The sequence below is a fragment of the Cydia splendana genome, chromosome 1, assembly GCF_910591565.1.
Source record: "Cydia splendana chromosome 1, ilCydSple1.2, whole genome shotgun sequence".
Lineage (NCBI taxonomy): Eukaryota > Metazoa > Arthropoda > Insecta > Lepidoptera > Tortricidae > Cydia > Cydia splendana.
Window position 1 is genome coordinate 14,852,796 of NC_085960.1, and position 20,212 is coordinate 14,873,007.

General features: G+C 35.8%; 1 protein-coding gene and 1 long non-coding RNA gene across 2 annotated transcripts in view; both read left to right on the top strand.

Moving 5' to 3' along the window:
* LOC134796630 (uncharacterized) overlaps nt 1-20,212 on the top strand; it is a 207,278-nt gene that overhangs the window by 159,025 nt on the left and 28,041 nt on the right. The window lies entirely within an intron of this gene.
* LOC134797143 (uncharacterized) lies at nt 17,738-20,192 on the top strand. Its single transcript, XM_063769428.1, has 4 exons — nt 17,738-18,572; nt 18,673-18,750; nt 19,454-19,607; nt 19,972-20,192. The coding sequence occupies exons 1-4, from the start codon at nt 17,829-17,831 to the stop codon at nt 20,151-20,153; spliced, it is 1,158 nt and encodes a 385-aa protein (XP_063625498.1). The 5' UTR covers nt 17,738-17,828; the 3' UTR covers nt 20,154-20,192.

Here is a 20,212-nt window from a genome sequence, read left to right on the forward strand (position 1 = left end):
AATTTGAAATTCAGAAATCTGTTTTACTCGTAGTGCGCTTCGCTCACACCAACTCAAAAATACGAGCGAAATGCACTGCAAAATGTCAAAACAGATTTTCAGAGGAATAATAAATAATTCAGATCTAATAAATTCGAATGCCACTCCTGGGCCCTGCAGTGAAACGTGTTGTAAACGTTGGAGATGAGTTGATTCATTTCCGTACAAACGTTAATAGCGAGTCACTGCAATGTAATTATGAGATCAGATTAGGCTGCGGTTACTAGTTTCAACGGTAGAAGCCAAATGTACCTAATATCCCTACTAATATTATGAATGCGAAAGTAACTCTAGTCTGCCTATTTACCTACCTCTTCGCACTAAAACCACTGAACCGATTTAGACAAAATTTTGTATAGAATTAGTTTGAGGTCAGGTAATGATTTCGTATGGAGGGATATATTACAGAATAGTTTTTATCAATAATCATCATCATCATCCCACGCAGACAAAGGCGCAAGCACAAGCTAATTATTAAATAAATAATTTATTTTTTACCATTTTTTATTATCTTATAATTATGAACTTTTTGGATTTCACGGGCCTATAAATCCCGGTCTTTTGATAGGCTTCCGTGGGGATATAGATCCAACACGTAGAGGCCCCTTGGAGAGCTTTAATGTCATGTAGAACGCCAAAAATTATGAACTTATTATTAACCTATTGAACGCCACAGACGGCAATTGACGTCAAAGCAAAATCGTGACAACGACGCCAAAGACGGCATTTGACGTCGATCGTTTTTTGATGAATATCTACTGAAAAACACCCCACTTTTAGGTTGGCTTTATTTATTCACAAAACTATATTTTACCCCCGTGGCGTCAGTGGCACGGCAAATAGATGCGCCGTTTGGCGTTCAAAAGGTTAAAAATAGGTACTTTTTTTGGTAAAAAAATATGATACCTACATATTTGGATGGTGAAATTTAAAATTACCCGAAAAGGGGTTCGTTACAATTAGACTCTTAAAATAATAATAAAAAACAGAAGGGCGAGATAATCCTTTGGAGCAGTTTCTTAGGATTTTATACCTTCTTTATTGTTACCCTTAAACTCTAAATTGCCAGGGGTCCTCTTCTTCCATATAAGCTCGACACTTATAGGGGCTACTGGCATTTTGTGCTTAAAATGGTTCAAATTTAACATCGCTCGTAAAATCTGGATTATATTCATAACAGATAAAATATTTTAACGGCGATTTTGAGACTTTTATTTGCTTATGTAATCCGGATTATTATTCTTAGACAACTTTATAGCATATTTGAAACAATAAAATGAAAGCACTTTTAGAATTTATTTATAGCCAAATGAATTACGATGTCTCATTTATTTTGACCATATTTTGCACATAAAAATATAATTTTCAATAATATTGGTTAAATAAAAATACTAACATCATTCAACAAAACTCTGGATATAAACTAGCACACGCCAAAAATATCAAAATATACTTTAAATAAAATTAAATATATTTGTTAAAATGTGAAAAGGTTAGGTACCTATAGCTATAAAGAAGAAATGAAACTGCACCATCGATCAAAGTCACTGCCCCAAGGGACCGCGGTGGACCAAAAGTTAAATTGCTTTCACACTTTAACTTCATATTGTTTCGTGGCTAAATTAAAACAGAAAGTCAAAGTGATTGTGGCTTTTCCTTATTTTCGCTCTCTGCGGTATGTGCAATCATATTTTTTTATCCCATATTTTTCACTTAGTTTTAAATCCCGTGTGATATTTTTTAAGCTAGACTGGGCCGTGCCCGAGCCGGGGCGTCCGATATGTCATTTTCTATGACGACTGATTGGTGATCACGTGGTACTTCCATAGAAAACGAAGCTCCGGAAGCTCCGGCCCGGCCCCGGTCCGGTCTAGCATGAGTCAACCTTTAGGCTTTGTATAATTGCATGTATTAAAATTGAATTATTTCATTTCTATAAACTACCCGAACGATATTGGAAACCGTCGAGACAAACACACATTAATATGAAATTAGTCACCATTGAGCCAGCGGCCGTAAATTAACATTGGAGTGAAATTCCACCCGACAAGACTCGCAGCCACAAGAGTTTCAGTCTGATAGAAATGCTAAATAAGATACAATATTTTTATGCTTTTTGTTTTAAGCCCTCTGTTTTAATGACTATAACTAAACGGTGAGTAATTATGCCATGCAATGAACGCCACGCATTGCCGATCATTAGGTATATTTAAATATACATCCCTTTGTTCAGTTTTAACTCCTTTTTTATAGTGTGATAGGTAGGTTATTTCATGGTGTGATAGTGTACAAGGTATAATACACTTCATCTACCTACGAGTAAAAATAGTGACGTGTAGATAAAAGGACAACAAAAATATAATTTAAAAATCACTTCTATTCCATTTTATGACGAAATATGACAAAGTCGATACCAATACAGAGCTTAAGCGGAGGTAGACACTGACAAACCATTAGCACAAGCGCATTGTATTGCAATTTCACTGATGCATTTGTATGCAGAACAATTTGTGACTTAATTGACTATGTTTTAACTGCACAAACAAGTAAAAGGTCCATGTTCGTCAGTACCTAATACAAAAAAAGCAATTAAGTTCTACATGCAAGTACTCAGTGAACATTTTTAATACTGTATGAAGCAAAAGCTTTTATATTAAATAAATAAATAAATAAAGCCTTTTTTTATTTCCCAAATACATAATTTACATCGATATTAGTTTATTTTATTACGTTTCTTAATTTATAGGGACCCCTCTTGTAGGGTATAGGCCTCCTCCAGATTCTTCCACCTCGTTCTGTCCTGGGCTGCTGTTAGCCAGCTTTTGCCGATTACTTTAACAAGATCATCCGCCCATCTTTGTCGTGGATGTCCGACTTTCCTTTTTCCAACCGGACCGGCCCATTTGGTAGCGGCGAGGGTCCAGCGTTGGTCTGTGCTCCTTGCTAAGTGTCCGGCCCATCGCCATTTCAGTTTTAATGAATGATGTAATGCATCTGTCAATTTTGTCTTTTTTCTAATTGTTATACTTTTTACTTTGTTTATTTTTCTTAGGTTTAGGATGCTTCGTTCCATGGCTCGTTGACAACTCCTTATTTTGTTTTTAATGTTTTTTGTATAAGCCCAAGTCTGGGACCCATACGTCAAGCAGGGTAGAATACAGGTATCCATCACAGTTCTTTTCATACTTAGCTTGTAGTCACCTTTCAATATGTCTTTATGCGCCCAATATTTATTCCAACTACAGGTGATTCGCCTATTAACCTCGTCTTCGTTATTCGTCTTAGAGAATGATACCTGTTTACCTAAGTAGATGTAGCTATCCACGTATTCTATTTCTACATCGTCTAGTAAAATTGAACTTTTAGAGCTGTTCGTCATTATTTTAGTTTTATTTAAGTTCATGTGCAGACCAGCTTTCTTGCTCTCTATATTAAGCTCTCGTATCATTTTTTCCAGGCTTTGATGGTTTTCAGCAAAAACTACAATGTCGTCTGCAAATCTGAGGTGGTGAAGACGTGTATTGTTTATTTTGATTCCTTCTGTTGCCCAATTCAGATCGGCGAATATGTTTTGCAGGACGGCTATAAAAAGCTTAGGAGACAGTGGGTCGCCTTGCCTGACGCCTCTACCTACTTTAAACTCATTGCCTCTGGTTTCTAGTTTCACTCTGCTTACACTGTTTGAGTATATGTTTATTAGGATTCTAGTTATTTCTGGGCTTATTCCACATGTTTTAAGGGCTTTCCAAATGAAGTTATGGTGTATGCTATCGAAAGCTTTTGTGTAATCGATAAAGCACATATATAGAGTTTTGTTAAACTCACTATGTTTTTCTATGACTTGTTCCATAGTGTGGATGTGGTCCATGGTCGAAAATCCGGAACGAAATCCTGCTTGTTCTACTGGTTGCATGCTGTCTATTTGGGACTTGATTTTGTCTTGTATGATAGAGGTGAATAGCTTGTACACAGTAGACAATAGACTTATGGGGCGGTAATTGGCTATGTCCAAAGGATTTCCTTTTTTATATAGGAGTATGATGTCCGAGCTATACCATTATCAATCTTTTAAGTTTGTCTTGTCCTGTCTCTGTTACTGTGTCTCTCACAGTTACTTAACATGGACTTGGACTTAATACTTTATTGCACTTCTAATAACATAAATGAAAAATTATGTTTCAATTTTAGAATATTGTTCAATGGTGCAAATAGGGTTTAACTGATTTGGATGGAATTTGGCACACTGGTATAGAGGCAGCTTGCATTACATTTCAAATAAAAAAAATGGATGAATAATAATAATAACTTGTGCAAACAGTGTTATGGCAGGTGCCCGGACTTCTTTGCAATAGCCCAGTCTTTTTTTCACCCAAACTTAAACCATAGACCAGTATTCTGACCATATTCTTTACAATAGCTTCCAATGCCTGCTGAAACCGGTTCACGGGTATTATTGATTTACCCGTGAATGGGTTCCAGCAGGCGTTCTACATGACATCAAATCTCTCCAAACGGCCTCTACGTGTTGGATCCATATCCCCACGCACGCCTTATAAATGACCAGGCTCGAAAGACCCGAGAGTTTTAAAACGGAGATACAAATAATAATAATAATAAGGATTCTCTGCCTCTGGCTTGCCTTAGCCGGCCGGCCAGAGTGGAGTCGTTAGAGCTATAAGCTCCAGGGGTGGAAGTGAAATATGCATAAGACGCGAGTTGGCACAGTGGCTGTTAACAGCCACTGGGTAGAAAGCGGCGCACACCTCTCGACACCCCCGAGCCGCTCACACCGGTGTTGCCCTTGAGCCATCCTAGATGTCGCTTTTTGTGGGGGCCCATCTTGTGAGGGCGAGTCACCGTCTGCCGGAAATAAAATTGCATACCGTTTTATTAGGCAGGCGTCCGGTTTTTTACCCCATAGCTCAGTTCTTAGTCCATCGCTTTCACCCAATAACCTAGTTCATTTTAGATTCCATCAACTCTCAATAGTCCTTACACCCTGGCGGGTGCTGCCTCTGCGTGCGTCCCATGACACGGGCAAGGGCAGCCTCCGCTCGGTGTACCCCTTACATTTCATTAAAGTGTCAAAAGGGCCTCTACGTGTTGGCTTCGGCTCCGCGCACGCCTCCCAAAGGTCCGGAACACCATTGTTCCGTGATGGGAAAGACATACAAATTCAGCCTATATACGTCCCACTGCTGGGCACAGGCCTCCTCTCAAGCGCGAGAGGGCTTGGGCTATAGGGATGAATGGTTTGATAAAATAGAATACCTTACAATACTAAGGAAATATACTTGCCAAGTATCCCCAAGTAAACAGTGTGATATTGATAAATGCCGTGGTGTAGCTGTCAATACGCAATGCTAATATATGGCCGCAGTTATGATTTACGACCGAAGCTTCATTAGCCTCCTGCATATAGCATTTTCGTTATCTATAATTATGCGGTAATCCTTTGACAAGCCATTTAACATTGTCAGTGGACGGAACTGTGGGATAGTGTCAATTAGAATTAACGTTATTATTTCGTGTATGTATTAACAATTAATTGTACATAATTATAGTTTGACAGTAAAATAATAACTTTAAATCAGAACAATATTGGTAAGTACCTTACCCATATTTAGAGCATGCTTAGTAAAGACTAGTAAAACCTCACAAGATAAAATTGACATAATTATTTAATTATACTCATTATGAAAAATATTCCTTAAATATTAAATTAAATACAGTTTAGCAAACACACAACCGCCTAAAATAACATAAGTATGTAGCACTGATAGTTTATATTTGGGTAAGTACTAAACCCAATACATATTAAAATTGCTCTAATTTTAGTAAAGACTAGTAAAACGTCACAAGATAAAATTTCCACATTTATTTAATTAAACTTATTAAGAAAAATATTCCTTAAATATTAAAAACAGTTTAGCAAACACACAGCCTCCTAAAAAAAGATATGTATCACTGATATTAGCCGTATTTGGACATCGGTTTAAAGGGAAAAATACACAAAGGCATCCAATTTAGCAAAGTATCGTGCTTTCGAGGAAGCTACCTATTCAGAGCGACAATATTTAGATAAGGTGCCCTATTTGCTTTCTATTTTCTCGAATAATACTTTCAAAAGATCCGCAGACGGATACGTGATTTCTGTTAGTGTATTTTTATCATACAAATATTATTATTTGTTGAGTGCTTCCTTAGTTGAGGCTGCCCTTTAAAGCTTATTTTTAAGTGAATGTATTTTGAGGAGATTTAAGTTAATAATATAGAGCGTCACATATGTACTACCAAAAATCTGGAGGAACTTTAGTAGGTAAAAAAGAATATTAATAAAACGTAGATCAAGATATTTGATACCATCGTTAAAATCTATAATTATCTATAAAAAAATAAAATGAGTAGAAAATAGGTAACTACCACAAATCACTGGGCATATCTTATATATATATATACATATATATATCACAGGGGGCGTGGCCTAGGAACAAACTTGTATGACGGTGGACGCACATGTGCGTCGGGGGCAGCGAAGGTGTTAGCTGTAGAAAAATGAAACGTTTTGTATCTACATTATAACTATTATTGGCCCATAACATTGTACTAAATAGGTGCAATTTATAGATCAATCAATAATTTTATTGGAATGTAGTATAGTATGCCCCACAATAAAATAGAAATAATTTAATGTCAATTAAAATGTGTTGATTTATTAACAGTTAACGATTGGTCCAATTACCTAGCATAAGCCAAAGGAGCTTTTATCTAGGGTCACAACGTTTCAAGCCAATTTTATTTATTTAGTTCAACTAATTGAAATAGAGACAGGGGAGTTACGGTGGTCAACATTCCATCGGAATAGTGAATTAAGAGGAAAGCCTTTAAAAAGGACATATTTATTCAGTACTTCCAATAACCCTGCCGCTGGGACAATGGAACGTTGCACTCGGGCTTAGCGAAATATTGTGGTATGAAAAATAACCGAAAAGCGGTATTGCTCCGGTATACTTGTGTTACCGTGAAACAGTCCGTTTTTGCCCTGGAAGGTATCAAATATGACTACATATTAATGACAGTTCTAAGTAGTGTTTTGATTTCTATGTAATTATGAACGGGTTACTTTCATCTTGCCCAACAATTTTTAGAGAAAAGGCCCAAAATGAAACAGACTATGCTATGTTTCTTGCAGATATAGGTACAGTTGGCAAACCAATGTGCTAATCTAAACGCGTATTTAAAAAAATGTCATCAACGATGTAGACGATGTCAGGTTTTCTTAGAGTTGTTGGATGAGAAAAGTCCAAGATGCAGTTGGCGCACCATAAACACGGCCTGTGTCAAGCAGATGATAGTTAACTGGTGTACAATGACAATGGTCACAATCCGCTACTGCTTAGTCACTAGAACCACATCTCGCCAACATTTCGCCAGTGTACGCACTAACTGTACATCACGACACACGGACGCTCGTACTAGTTGTTAATTTTGCACGAAACGCCTCTGCTCTAGTGGTTTATTCCTATAGATATTCTCGAAGGTATGTTCGCCGAGCCTTATCTATAACGCTTTAAGGATCAAATTGCCTCGGCCATGCGGTAAGGCCTCTGGGGGGTGATTTAAAGTCAACGAATTTCCCGTGACTGGGTAGCGTTTGGTGAGACAGGATGGAAGTCTTCGGTTATATACTGGATGGCAAACTATGCGCTGCAAAGTATAGAATTTATTGTGCACATATAGTACGCTGGCAGGTAAGAGGTACAGCAAGCTGTAACATTGCATGGACACATAATTAATAAAATTAACTCTATAAAGTGCCCATGTACTTTTGCAGCTGGGTATACCTAATATAACACACTTTTTAAACTTTTTCAATAATTTCACAATTTCAATAATGTATGTTGACGAAATAAAATTTGTACCGATTCTCCAAACAAATTGGTCGTGAAATTTGTACAAATTGTATTATAATCGTCAAGTTATTCAGTATGTATATGTATAGAGTCAGAGACTTATTATTTATTCCGTGCTTGTAGCTTTATAAAAACAGGGCAAATTAATTAGTTCACATCAAGGAAATGGCAATTATAAGCCAACAAAAGGTTTTTACCGTGATCTAAAAAGCATCCGCCATACCTGACCTAGTAACCCTTTGTACTCGTCATCGTAACCCTTGAGTCCCCTTGTGTTGGACTGTATAATACTCATACTCACCAGTCGAGCAAAAATATTAACAATTAATATTTTCATATTACAAATTTGAATAAATTACCTCATTAGTATTTTTTTAACAAATTATTTAATTAACATGTGGTTAGGCATAGATCGTTGCGAGCTTATTTTATTTTTGCTTTGGAATCATAAGATCACCATTTTAGTAAGTGTGTAATAATGAGATAATATTTTCACTGTGCAAACTGTGCACTAAACGTGAAATCAGGGCTACGCGCTACGAAGAATTTTAGCTACAAATCGGCGTAGCGCTACAAAAATAATAGTCACGCAAAGAACGAGACACCTTAAAGGATGACTCACGTTAGACTGGGCCGTGTCCGGGCCGGAACTTCCGGCGCATCGTTTTCTATGGAATGCATCACGTGATCGCCCTGTCATGCCATAGAAAAGTAAACACCGGAAGCTCCGGCCCGGACACGGCCCAGTCTAACGGTCTTATTTACAAATTTATTGAAAGTACAGGTACAGATATACTTATTCTACGTAGATGATTAATTTAGCTCTTTCTATTTGAAATACATGGTATAATAATATACTCCGCCTGGTACTCTATTCCGAGATTCGTGTATGACCTAACTGACACGGGCCTACGTCATCATGCTGTTTACAGGTTCTCAAACTTTAAAATGTGGGAGAATTTTAACCAACGGTGAAAATTATTTTAACGGCATTAATTTTAAGTTATTCATGTAGAAACATAGTAAAATAAAACAAATCGAATGTATTAAATTAAACTTTATTTATCTATACAAGACAAACGTTTAAAAAACGAATTCACAGTTACACATAGAGATGGGTCGCGGGTATTTACCCAATTTACCCACCCAGGTAAATACCCGGTAAATACCCATCTACCCGGTATTTACCCGTATCTACCCAAATGGACGGGTAGATTCATTTCTTGTTGCACATGTCGATTTGTGTTAAAGTGGAGATATAAACCGAGTTAATGGCTGTAATTATTGTGTGTCATTTAAAAAGAAATGGTTTAGTTGCAGTTGCAGTTGTAACTAAGGAATTTTTAGTACAATTTTAATAAATATTAAAAAAGGCCGTCATAAGAGTATTTTTATTAGACTTGAGTAAATTATCGTACTTATACGTTGATAATACACATTCCAACTTCGGTCGGCGGGGGGTGCGGTTGGGGGGAGGGGGGAAAAAGTGAACTTTTTCATATTTCTTGGAATCTGTCATTAATATCGAAAAGTGTTGTATGTACAAACTAAAGTAGACATAATTTTCTACAAAAAAGGTTATATACATTTTTGTCCTAAAACTAACTGTGTTTGACTTATAAGCTTCACAAGTTGGGATACTGCACAATTTTTTTTTATTATCATTCATAAGTATTCTTTATTTTCATCTTTCTAATGTATATTAAAAGCATTTTAAAACATTTCCGGAAGCCAGGGAATGATTTTACACGATTTTCATAATTGGACTGATATGTTAAAATCGAACTTCACCTCATAGCAACCTTTTCGTAATTAGTTTGAACATACATTTTATGTAACATTGTAAAAAAATACTTAAATTAATCTTATTTATACTCACATACCATTAAACACATCAAATTTAGAAGAAAAACGAAAATACCCGCGTATTTACCCGCGGGTAGGTAAATATCGGGTATTTACCGGGTAAATACCCGCTCTCGGGTATTTACCCGGGTAGTTACCCATCTCTAGCTTACACATTAATTACCAAGCTTACGACGTGAAAAGTTTGGAAAACACTGCGACTGCTGACACTGAGCGAGAAGGAAATAACAATTAACACGCGTTCGACAAGGATGACGGTCAGGGCATGAAGTTATCTAGATCCGAATTGTCAAATGTGACAGCGCTATCCTGTGTTGCCAGTAATGTAAACAGAATTACCCGAACGTCTGAAATTTCTTTCGTGAATCGGAAGATATTGCTAACGAATAATTAAAAATGACGTGTTATTGTAAAATTTAAGATAAAATACATTATAAATGAAAATTATAAAATTATAAAGAAATATTTTAACTTATTAACCATAGCTATAATGTACCCATGTAACATGTTATGTTGAAATAAAGTGGCAATGTTATTGTGACGTAGGCCCGTGTCACTCTGGGAATAGAAGACCATGTTTTATTAGACCATGTTTGAAATACATATTTTTTATATGAAAGATTTATTCCAGGCTTACAACATGTAAAACCTAACGCGCCACCTGTAAATGCAGAAAGTTGAAATAACTTTCCAATATATTTACAGGCCTATTCGGATTTCGAGATAATCACAAGATCTTGAGACGATTTAGAGATCAACCAGATCTTCATTAGATATCGACTAGATGTGACTTGGATATCTAAGTCATAACTTGTCGAAATCGTTCAAGAGGACCTCCAGAATCGCGGAAACGTCAAATTTGACATACCTATCTTACAAATATCTTTAAATTATCCGTATCGTAACTTGTTGAAGTCTAGTAGAAATCTAATCCATTTTCCGAATCGAGCCGTTATACTTTTGAACACTACCTATGCTAGCGCATGTGTCTAATGTTTGATGTCGGTAGCATTGACTCCCTAAATGCAACACGGTTTAATGCTAGTTATATGAACATCAGTAATAAATTCACGCGTGAATTACCGTACCGGTAATTTGATTTATTGACCGCCGGTAAATTTATTACGTTCAGTATCAATGCTATTTCACGATACATCTCAATTACCGGATGATAATCAGTGCTTAATACTATTTGTAAGTTATATTAACCCCTTATTTACGAAAGGTATTTTGTTTATAATTTGAAAGTTTAAATTCACTTTGTATGCTTGTATTCTAAACTCGTATTAGTTATAATACCAATACATGAATTGGTTGTATTCATAAGTAAGACTTTAATTCTTACTACAGATTCAAGATTCATCTTTACCTTGAAACTTTTCAGGTCTGAAGTTCTTAGCGGACCCCAGGCTCCTATGAACCGTGACAATAAAGATGGGATAATGCAAGGAAGATGATAAAATAACGTTGTAATATAAACACATTATGTTCTAATAAAAGTTATTTTCTTTGCAAGATTTAAAAAATAATTTTAGCATCAGAAAATACGAAGAAAATATTGAATTGATTAACTTTATCTGACCCCTGTAACTTTACTATTTTATATATCCTCACTAAATGCGTTACTTCTTGTTTCAATCGACTAACGAGAATTTAGAAATCTCTATATGAAAATCATTTTGTAATTATTCGCAGATAAATAGGTATGTGCAGGTTTGTGGTGTGTTCAATGATATTCCGGAAATATATTCCGAAAAATTACCCAGGTATTTTTAGTTATTAGTATGTATGTATGTATGTATGTTCTTTATTTGCTTCATAAGATACAAGTATCATGCAAAATTGTATACAATAAAATAAAATAAACTTAGCCTAAATCATGCATAACATTCAAAATGAAATTCAAAATAACATAAATTGACAAATGGCTGATAAATGTCCTAAGTAAGTAGTTTTTAATATTCATTCTTTACGTAATGTGGGAAGCTAAATTTATGATAATTCTACTTAATTTTATTTCCGTTCTGCAACTGTAAATGCGGGCATATTATTTCCACCTGTATTCAATTTTATTCTAAACAACAACAACAAATGAATTGAAATCCGTGACGACGAACTATTCAATTAAGCCATAAAAAAACGAATCGAGACACAAGACAATAGTAGCATACCTACTTGTTCAAGGCTACATATTAGCATACGAAATTAACCCGTCACCGCCCAGCTGTCACCGAGTATGAACACTCGGCTGATTGGACGCGATACGTGCTACGCTACAAGTGATATTCATTTTGATGCTACCATTACTGCGCCTGCATCAATATGGAGGATTAAAATTATAAGTCTTGAACTGACTCCTAAAATAATTTAAGTCCATAACCGTAATGCAGTTCATTAAAAATCTGCTTACGACAGTTCTAGTAATTATATATACACCTCGTTCTTTATTTTTATTCCCACGGAGACCTGAGAGTGGCAACATTAGCACAAAACAGCGGAGAGGGCGAATAAATCATACCAAGTGACGGCAACCACGCCCCCGCATTACCAAGTGCCTTATCTGTGCTTCGGATATTGTATTTGTTTTTACACGCTTTTACAGACTTGCCTTTAGGTTCGGTTGTATATTGAGGCTATCGCTGTAGCTGTACGTACAGAGTTGAAGTTGGCGACTAACTACTTTTCTTTATTTAATTTAGTATCTTCTCATTGTAGGTATTTATTCCTAACTTACACTTAACCCATTCAGGAAAATCATTAGTAGGTACATAGGTAAGTACGAAAGTATCTCGTTTGCAAGTAATAATTCAATGGGAGAAATCAGTAGGTAAGTAATTATATGGATTTCCGTCACTATGGAAAGTGATATTAATACTAATATATCGCATAAGTTAACTTAATGTTACCGAAAGCTGAATAAAAATAGAAACTTCAATTAATATATTTCCTTCATTGTTTCGCGCACAAAAGGATTCATTAATTAGGAATCTTACAATGGCGTCTCCACTGAAAGGGTTCCGCAGTCCGATACTAGCTGATAGTGGCCATTAATCATTCGGCAAGGTTTCGAGAAAATTCCGTATAATAAAGATTGATGTTTAAAAACTGTAAATAATACAATATTACAAAGTCAATTTTAATAAATGTAGATTAAGTAGAATTAACAAATAGATTTGAAACATTCTACGATTGCTAAGACCGAACTTGAGAAAATATTTTTCGTTATACATACCTAAATTTTTTATCTGCTTGTTATATTATACTTAATTTATATCAAGTTTATTTTTATATTTTCTAGAAACACTTTAAGTGCATAATGTTTCTAAGTTAGTTTTTACTCCACATAATGTGCGATATCATGTAATATTAAGTGAGCCGTTGTATAAGACTACAGGCAAACCTTCCATCTTTCTAAATCCTCACATTACGAAAGATTATCGCCCTCACTTTAATTACCTGTTCGCTCAGTATAGAATAGACCCACTAGTCTATTAGGGTATGGACTGCGCCGAGACTAACTTTATTTCGGTCCACTCGACCCTTCAAATCCCTGTTTAATGACCAGCCTTTAGAGCTCTACTCGAGTTGATGACGGTGAAATGAATGCCAAGGCAAAAAATACATAGAGATGGACTTTTGGACATAGGTAACTAGTTATGTATGCACGTGGTTACTGCTTTTGTAGTTTTATCATGCCTAACGTATTTTTTAACGATAGTACAGTATTTTAGTATATTTTTATTTTATTTTTATTTATTTATTGTTTATTAAGAAAACAAAACATTTTAGAATTTTACTAAAACTGAACTGTGACGCGTGACGACTAAACTGTGCACCTAAATTAGATAAAACGTGTAAGGTATCGGCCAAGTGAATATCATAACAATTTTTAAAAGAAATTTTTAAAATAGAGTTAGCCCAAGAAATGTCTGCAAAGATTTTGATAGTATACGCAGTGCAAGTTTTATATTATACGTCATAATTTTACAAAAGTTTGACGTTTAAAATAACACTTGCACTGCGTGTGCTATCAAAATCGATGCCGACTTTTCTTGGTCTAACTCTAAAACGGTATATTATCAAATCAGTGCCTTTTTGGGTACTATGAAAACTTAATTCACATCTATAAAGGCCATATAAAACTTTCCTTCTAAAGTTACCGTGATAGTATCTAATGCAGTCACGAGAACCGCCGCCGCTGCCGTATAATTTTCGCATACGTCTGTCCGAGGCAATATCTCTATATTTACATACGTGCCTTTGTTTGGCACGTAATTACTCCATCTATCCGCTGATATATCGCCGTGGATTTGTCAACGCCGTTTAGTTACATTGTATTTGCTTTAGGCCGAGTTGGGGTTGGGACACGCTTTCAGCCTATTTAATCAAAACTATACTATTACCTACTATAATTTACATATAAGAGTTCTCGGAAATATACGACATTGTAACTATTTTCCACATTATTGTTAACTTTGAAAGTATTGTGTATATTCAAAGTATTCATAACAGTAGAAGATTTAAACGCCGAGTCAGCCAAAGATTGCTATAAAATTGCTTTATACCTACTGAATAATAAATGAGTGGAACAAAATATTTTTCACACAATAATTTGCTACTTCCATTTTTTACATTTTATATTAATTTGAAGGAGTTATTTCTTTTTTTAAATTTCCCATATTTTAATCACCATAAAATTGCCTTGACAGGTCATTTTAAAACAATACTTACATAAAACCTAAAAGTAACAACTAAAACTAAATATAAAATATCTCTCCAAAGCTACCCGCTTCTGGAATGGAACCTAAAGTCTATTTTTTTATTCGGTAGACTAAAATTACATTTCATAGTATGAACATAAAATAAATTTTCATACTTTTTAGAATGCTGGCGGCGTTGCCGTTGAAGGAGTTTAAATTGGACCTTAATTTAAGATATGGCTCACTTGCACCATCCCACTAACCCGGGGTTAAGCGGTTTAACCGTCAACACAGTGTCAAATTGTACTGGTAACTCCAGGTTCGGTTAACCCCGGGTTAGTGGAATGGTGCAAGTGGGCCTAAAAGAGTCAATATACCTTATATATATATATATATATATACCCACAGTTTTAACCCTTAATAATTCTAACCACGTCCAACAGTCCGAGCCACTTCAACTATTTCCAATTTAACCTAGGTTTAACTCTGTTTTAAGTGCGAGATATAGGTAAGCTGGTCAGGTAGTCGTAAATTACGTATTCTCTTACACTACTTTACTGTACACGTAAACAGGATGCAGCTATAGAAGATCCATGTCAGTGCATCCTGCTCTTGCAAACCGAAATGATTTTGCCGACTTTTCCTGACCTAGGAAAACAATTTCAACCTTTGTGAAGTCATATGGGTAAAGCCGTAGTTATGAGGATACAACACTGAAGTCTGAATACCACTAACCATATACATACAATACTATATTAAAAATCTTACATATTATCACTGTATTTTTGAACCTACTTATAATTAAAACCAAAATTATTACTTTGCTAATCCGCGAAAAGATAACGCTTATATTTGCGGTGGGAGGGTGGGAACATTTTTGCATGTCAAAATACGCGAGTAAGTATGACGAGTTAGCACTGCTTGACTAGCACATTATCTAATCGCGGATTAGCAAAGTAATAATTTTGGTTTTATAGAATGGATTTCCGCAAAGTAACGCCTGATTCTATTCACTATTTACCTACTTATATCTAACTTCCAATAATAAGCTACAATCGAAATGTATATATGTATTATATGGCAATAGCAGCATCATCCTTGACATGTAATTTGCCGCATGACTGGCTTGTCCGTGCCACTAATTGCCGTGTGTGGGGAAAAATCAACAAAAGAAAGTATTCGTTTCAAAGTAGCCAACTGACCGGAAAATTGTCCTGATTTAGGGAAAGGATAGCCTGCGGGTGAACAGTGTCACAGATTTTATATGAATTATTTTCTGAGCTGTATTTAAATTCGAATTCAGAATGCCTTTAAAATGCACGCTCAGTTTAAAAAAAAGTAACTTTTATACACTTGACATTTGCTCAATTGTAGATAAAGATCATCACTTGATAAATCTTGCATACTTAGGCCCACTTGCACCATCCCACTAACCCGGAGTTAAGCGGTTAAACCGTTAACCTAGTATCAAATTGTATGGGTAACCATGGCAACTCCAGGTTTAACCGGTTAGCCCCGGGTTAGTGCAATGGTGCAAGTAGGCCTTATTAGTATAGTATTTGCTCCAATCACTAAGTGATTGATGTTGTCAGGCACCAATACGTGTGTGGTACCTAAAGTTTATGTTTGTTTTGGGAAAAACCTATCATAATGATAGAAAAGACATCCTAAAATCAAAATGTATCTAAAAGTAAGTATGAATTAAAGAGAGGCCGCATTTTGTCGACGTCATAAGTTAAGGTTTTTAAATACAGAAAAAACTTACAAAAATCACTTAATAACTAAATTAAGTTATTAAGCCTAAATACGTCGCCACGTTAGTTGAGTATATTTACACACTGTTAAAATTGAGTCTTTCCTCCATGGTGGGGTAATCGACGGCAGCAATATAATTTAGTACTAATTGTGATGAAGACATCGCGTGCGTTATTCGGGTTCCTTCCTTAAAATTTTTCCAATTCAAAGCTGACTAAACAAAACACGGATACGCAATTAATTGCTATCTGTGTTTCTGTGATAATTATTAATTATTTCCTAATTAAATCAAGCCAATCTCTGGGAAAAGAAAAATCTACAACTCATGTATACTCCCAGTATTAACATATGGCCGTGAATCCTGGGCCTTAACCAAGGAAAATAAGCACAAAGTCAAAATCACTCAACAAAATATGGAGAGGAGTATGCTGGGAATAAAACTAAGAGACCGATGCTGACTCTCAGATATTAGGAAAACGACCAAAATAGAAGACGTTTCCCAGAGAATCCGAACACTTAAATGGAAGTGGACAGGGCACATGATGCGCTCACAAAAGGACAAATGGACAAAAGATGTCACAGAATGGTACCCAAGAGGAAAGAAAAGACCACAATGTAAACCGTACAAAAGATGCGAAGATGACTTTCCTGCAGACTGGAGAAGACTCTCAAAAAACCGCGACGAGTGGCGTCGCCTGGAGGAGGCCTATGTCAAAGACAGCCTGACAAAGAAAAATAAACAAAAGAAAAGAGTAGAAACATAAATAAATAAAACATAGATAAATACTTGTATAGTGTAAAAGAAAATGTAAAAATGTATACGTCTGGAATAAAGGCTATTTCAATTCAATTCATTTAAATAAAACCATTACAAATAGCCTACAGAAAATGTACGTAGAGAAACCGGCTTGACCTGTCCGACTGTTATAGTAAGCATCACACCAGACTAGACCCAGGATCGGAGCGGCTCAATCCGGCTCCGGCTTGGCTACATCCACATCTTGTTTTGATTTTTAACGGCCTTTCAAATGAGGTGACATTCTGAAGGGAGTTGCTTTAGGCAGCGTTGCTTTGTAAGGTTACCGCTACAACCATGACGCTTGATAAAATACGTAACAAATTAAACGACACTGCTGCGACAGCAAAGCGGCAACAACAGCAGCAAGGTACTTTATCAAGGAATTTTTCAATGTGGTGTTAAATATTTTTTTTTTATATCTATGTCTATGAATTTACAATGACATCGCCCGCCTCTCTGCTGCAGCAGTAACGTTGCTGATGTAGTGGAAATCGCTGCAAATGTAACCTTTATCGTTGCCATGTTACTGCTGAAGTGTTGAGGCGACCGACGGTACACGAAAATAATTATAGAACCACTTACCTAACTAGTGCACTGAACCCTTATACAATATGTATACCCTATTTGATGGCGGACGTCGGGACGTTCAATAACTAAATGTAAATTAAACGATAAAGTATTTTCATCGTTAATAGCCTATAAATATGAGACACCAATAACCATCCTCAGTATTTGCTCGACTTTGCACCAGCCGCTATGACGGACCAAGTACGCAAAATCTTCACTAAACGGGCTACTGTGTGGCCTCACGATTACCAAACAGTTCGAGCATATAAGTACTTCAGGAGTTCTTACTTAATCTCTGCTATTTTGGGCTACAATTTCTTTCCTTTTACGATTTTCAAGTCGAGATTCGTTAGAATTATATTTACAATTTACGCTTTATCTGTGTCTATTGGATTTTCATATCTGGTACTGAGTTATGTGAAATACATAGACCGTTCGCCATATGTTTACATAGCTGCAGAATACATTACTACTGTAATATTGCTGCTCTTTATGAATGCTGATAATCGAGCTCAATTTTTAAGGAGCCTAGAATTGATTGATGATAAACTCCATGTTGACGGGTCGTATTATTACCGAATACAGAAAATAACTCAAGTCTTCGTTATAATCGTTATACTTATGAGATTTTTTTATTCAATGGCTGTATGTTTTTCATTCAAACTGAACTGTGACGAATCTCCTATAATCGTCTTCACCTCAGGATTCATTTTAATTGCCGTAGACGCAAACCAAATACCACGTTTAATAACGTTTTTCATGATCAAATTTAGGGTATCCCTTCTGAGGAAGAAAGTGGAGAATTTGTTTCAGAATACTTCTATATCTGTAATTGACACAAAAGATAAAAGAAAAAGTCTCCTTTTATATCAAGACATTTATGAAGATATTCTTGACTCCGTCAATATCATCAGCAACCAAGTCGATCCTTTCGTGAGTACATTATTATTTTACAAAGGTAGTACCACTACCGTTATTTATTACGTTATATACCTACGTGTTGCTGTAAATTTTTATTTGTTTTCTGTTACAGTTTCTGTTGAGTTTGGTTTGCAGTTTCCCCAAGATAATGCTTCTATTGTACAACATAATTGTTCTACAAAAAAGAGGGGTAAGGCTCCTATACTTCGGTAATTTGAAGCCTAAAAGAAATAAAGTTAATTATTAAATAAAAAATAAGCAGTTTTGACTTATTTACAATATTAGTGGTGGTAATTGCTATAACTGTTTCTAATTTTGGGTATCTACGTCAAACGGTCTCTGAGAAAAATGCATTTAACTGATTTGCAAGACCGAAGTGATCCCATAAGTGTTCCGGGAACAAAAGTTTTACACGGAACACTAAAAATATTTCATTGATGTTATTGTTAAATGGTCAAAGACTGATAATTACAGAATATAACATTAACTTAAGTAAATATTCAAACGACTTTTATCGCGTATAATTACATAATTTAAAATAAATACCTACGTCTCGAACGCTTTACGGCGTTCGGGGACAATTGGGTACCATCTGTCCGTTCCGTTTGTCAATTTAAATAATTTTATATTATAAGTAACCATCGCGCTAATCAAAGATAATTATTACAACTTACTAATACAGTCGCCATCAGATATAGCGGCTGTGGTGCTCAAAAATATCTGAACACACACTGTAACGCCTTGACAATAGAGGCGTGTTCAGATATTTGGGAGCACCTTGGCCGCTCCGATATATCTGTTGGCGACTGTACTTTACTAGCTCATTATTTAGAGGTGACTTCAGACACGTGTATCCACACAATCTGAAATTCCAAACACATTGCTATTTTCAGGTCCCGATAATTCACTTGGTAGCGCTGGGGTTGGAGGCGATGCAATGGGCTCTAATTCCCTGTCTACCAGGAATCGTGTTCGAGATGACCCGAGCGCATGTTGATAAAATGAAACTATTCCTGCTGAAACACAACAAAAATAGTACGCGTAACAGTAAGCATACTTTTATTCATATAATGCCTTTTCGTCTGAAGAACCTAGATAATATTCGTATTAAAGATAGTAAGTTGATGTCATTTCAAACATAGAGCAATTGTCAAAGTTATTTAGAAAGTTACACCGAAGTATAGTCTGTCGATTTGTAACTGGCCCCGAGCCGCTTTTACTTAACAATAGACAAAGGATTAGCAGTTCGGGGCCAGCTACAAATTGACAGACTTTACCCCATATGCTAAGTATATTTCTGAGTACAATGAATATTATTCCCATCATTGCAGTAATCTGAATGACTTTAAAAGGCGATTGAGTTATTTATTGGAAATGTTTGCAAATTCAAAATGTCCCATTTACCTTCTAGATCACGCTATTCGAACGGAAATAAAGGAATTCCTGGACTACTTGGAGATACGGCCATGTCGCTACTTACTGTACCGTTTCATTCCAGTGGACCTGTCCCTTCCAGTCTGTTTGTTCCATCTCTGCACCACATATCTCATTGTCATGATACAGTTCTCGCATCTGTTCGATGATGCTGCCTAGAGTGTAACCGATTATAATTAATATCTGGGAGACCGAGCTTTGCTCGGAAAACATATAAA

What these genes read in the sequence shown, in the direction of transcription:
- LOC134797143 (XM_063769428.1), top strand. Translation starts at nt 17,829, where the DNA reads ATGACGGACCAAGTACGCAAAATCTTCACTAAACGGGCTACTGTGTGG. An exon ending in GCAACCAAGTCGATCCTTTC is followed by an intron (nt 18,573 to 18,672) that starts GTGAGTACATTA and finishes TTTCTGTTACAG; the next exon opens with TTTCTGTTGAGTTTGGTTTG. An exon ending in CAAAAATAGTACGCGTAACA is followed by an intron (nt 19,608 to 19,971) that starts GTAAGCATACTT and finishes TTTACCTTCTAG; the next exon opens with ATCACGCTATTCGAACGGAA.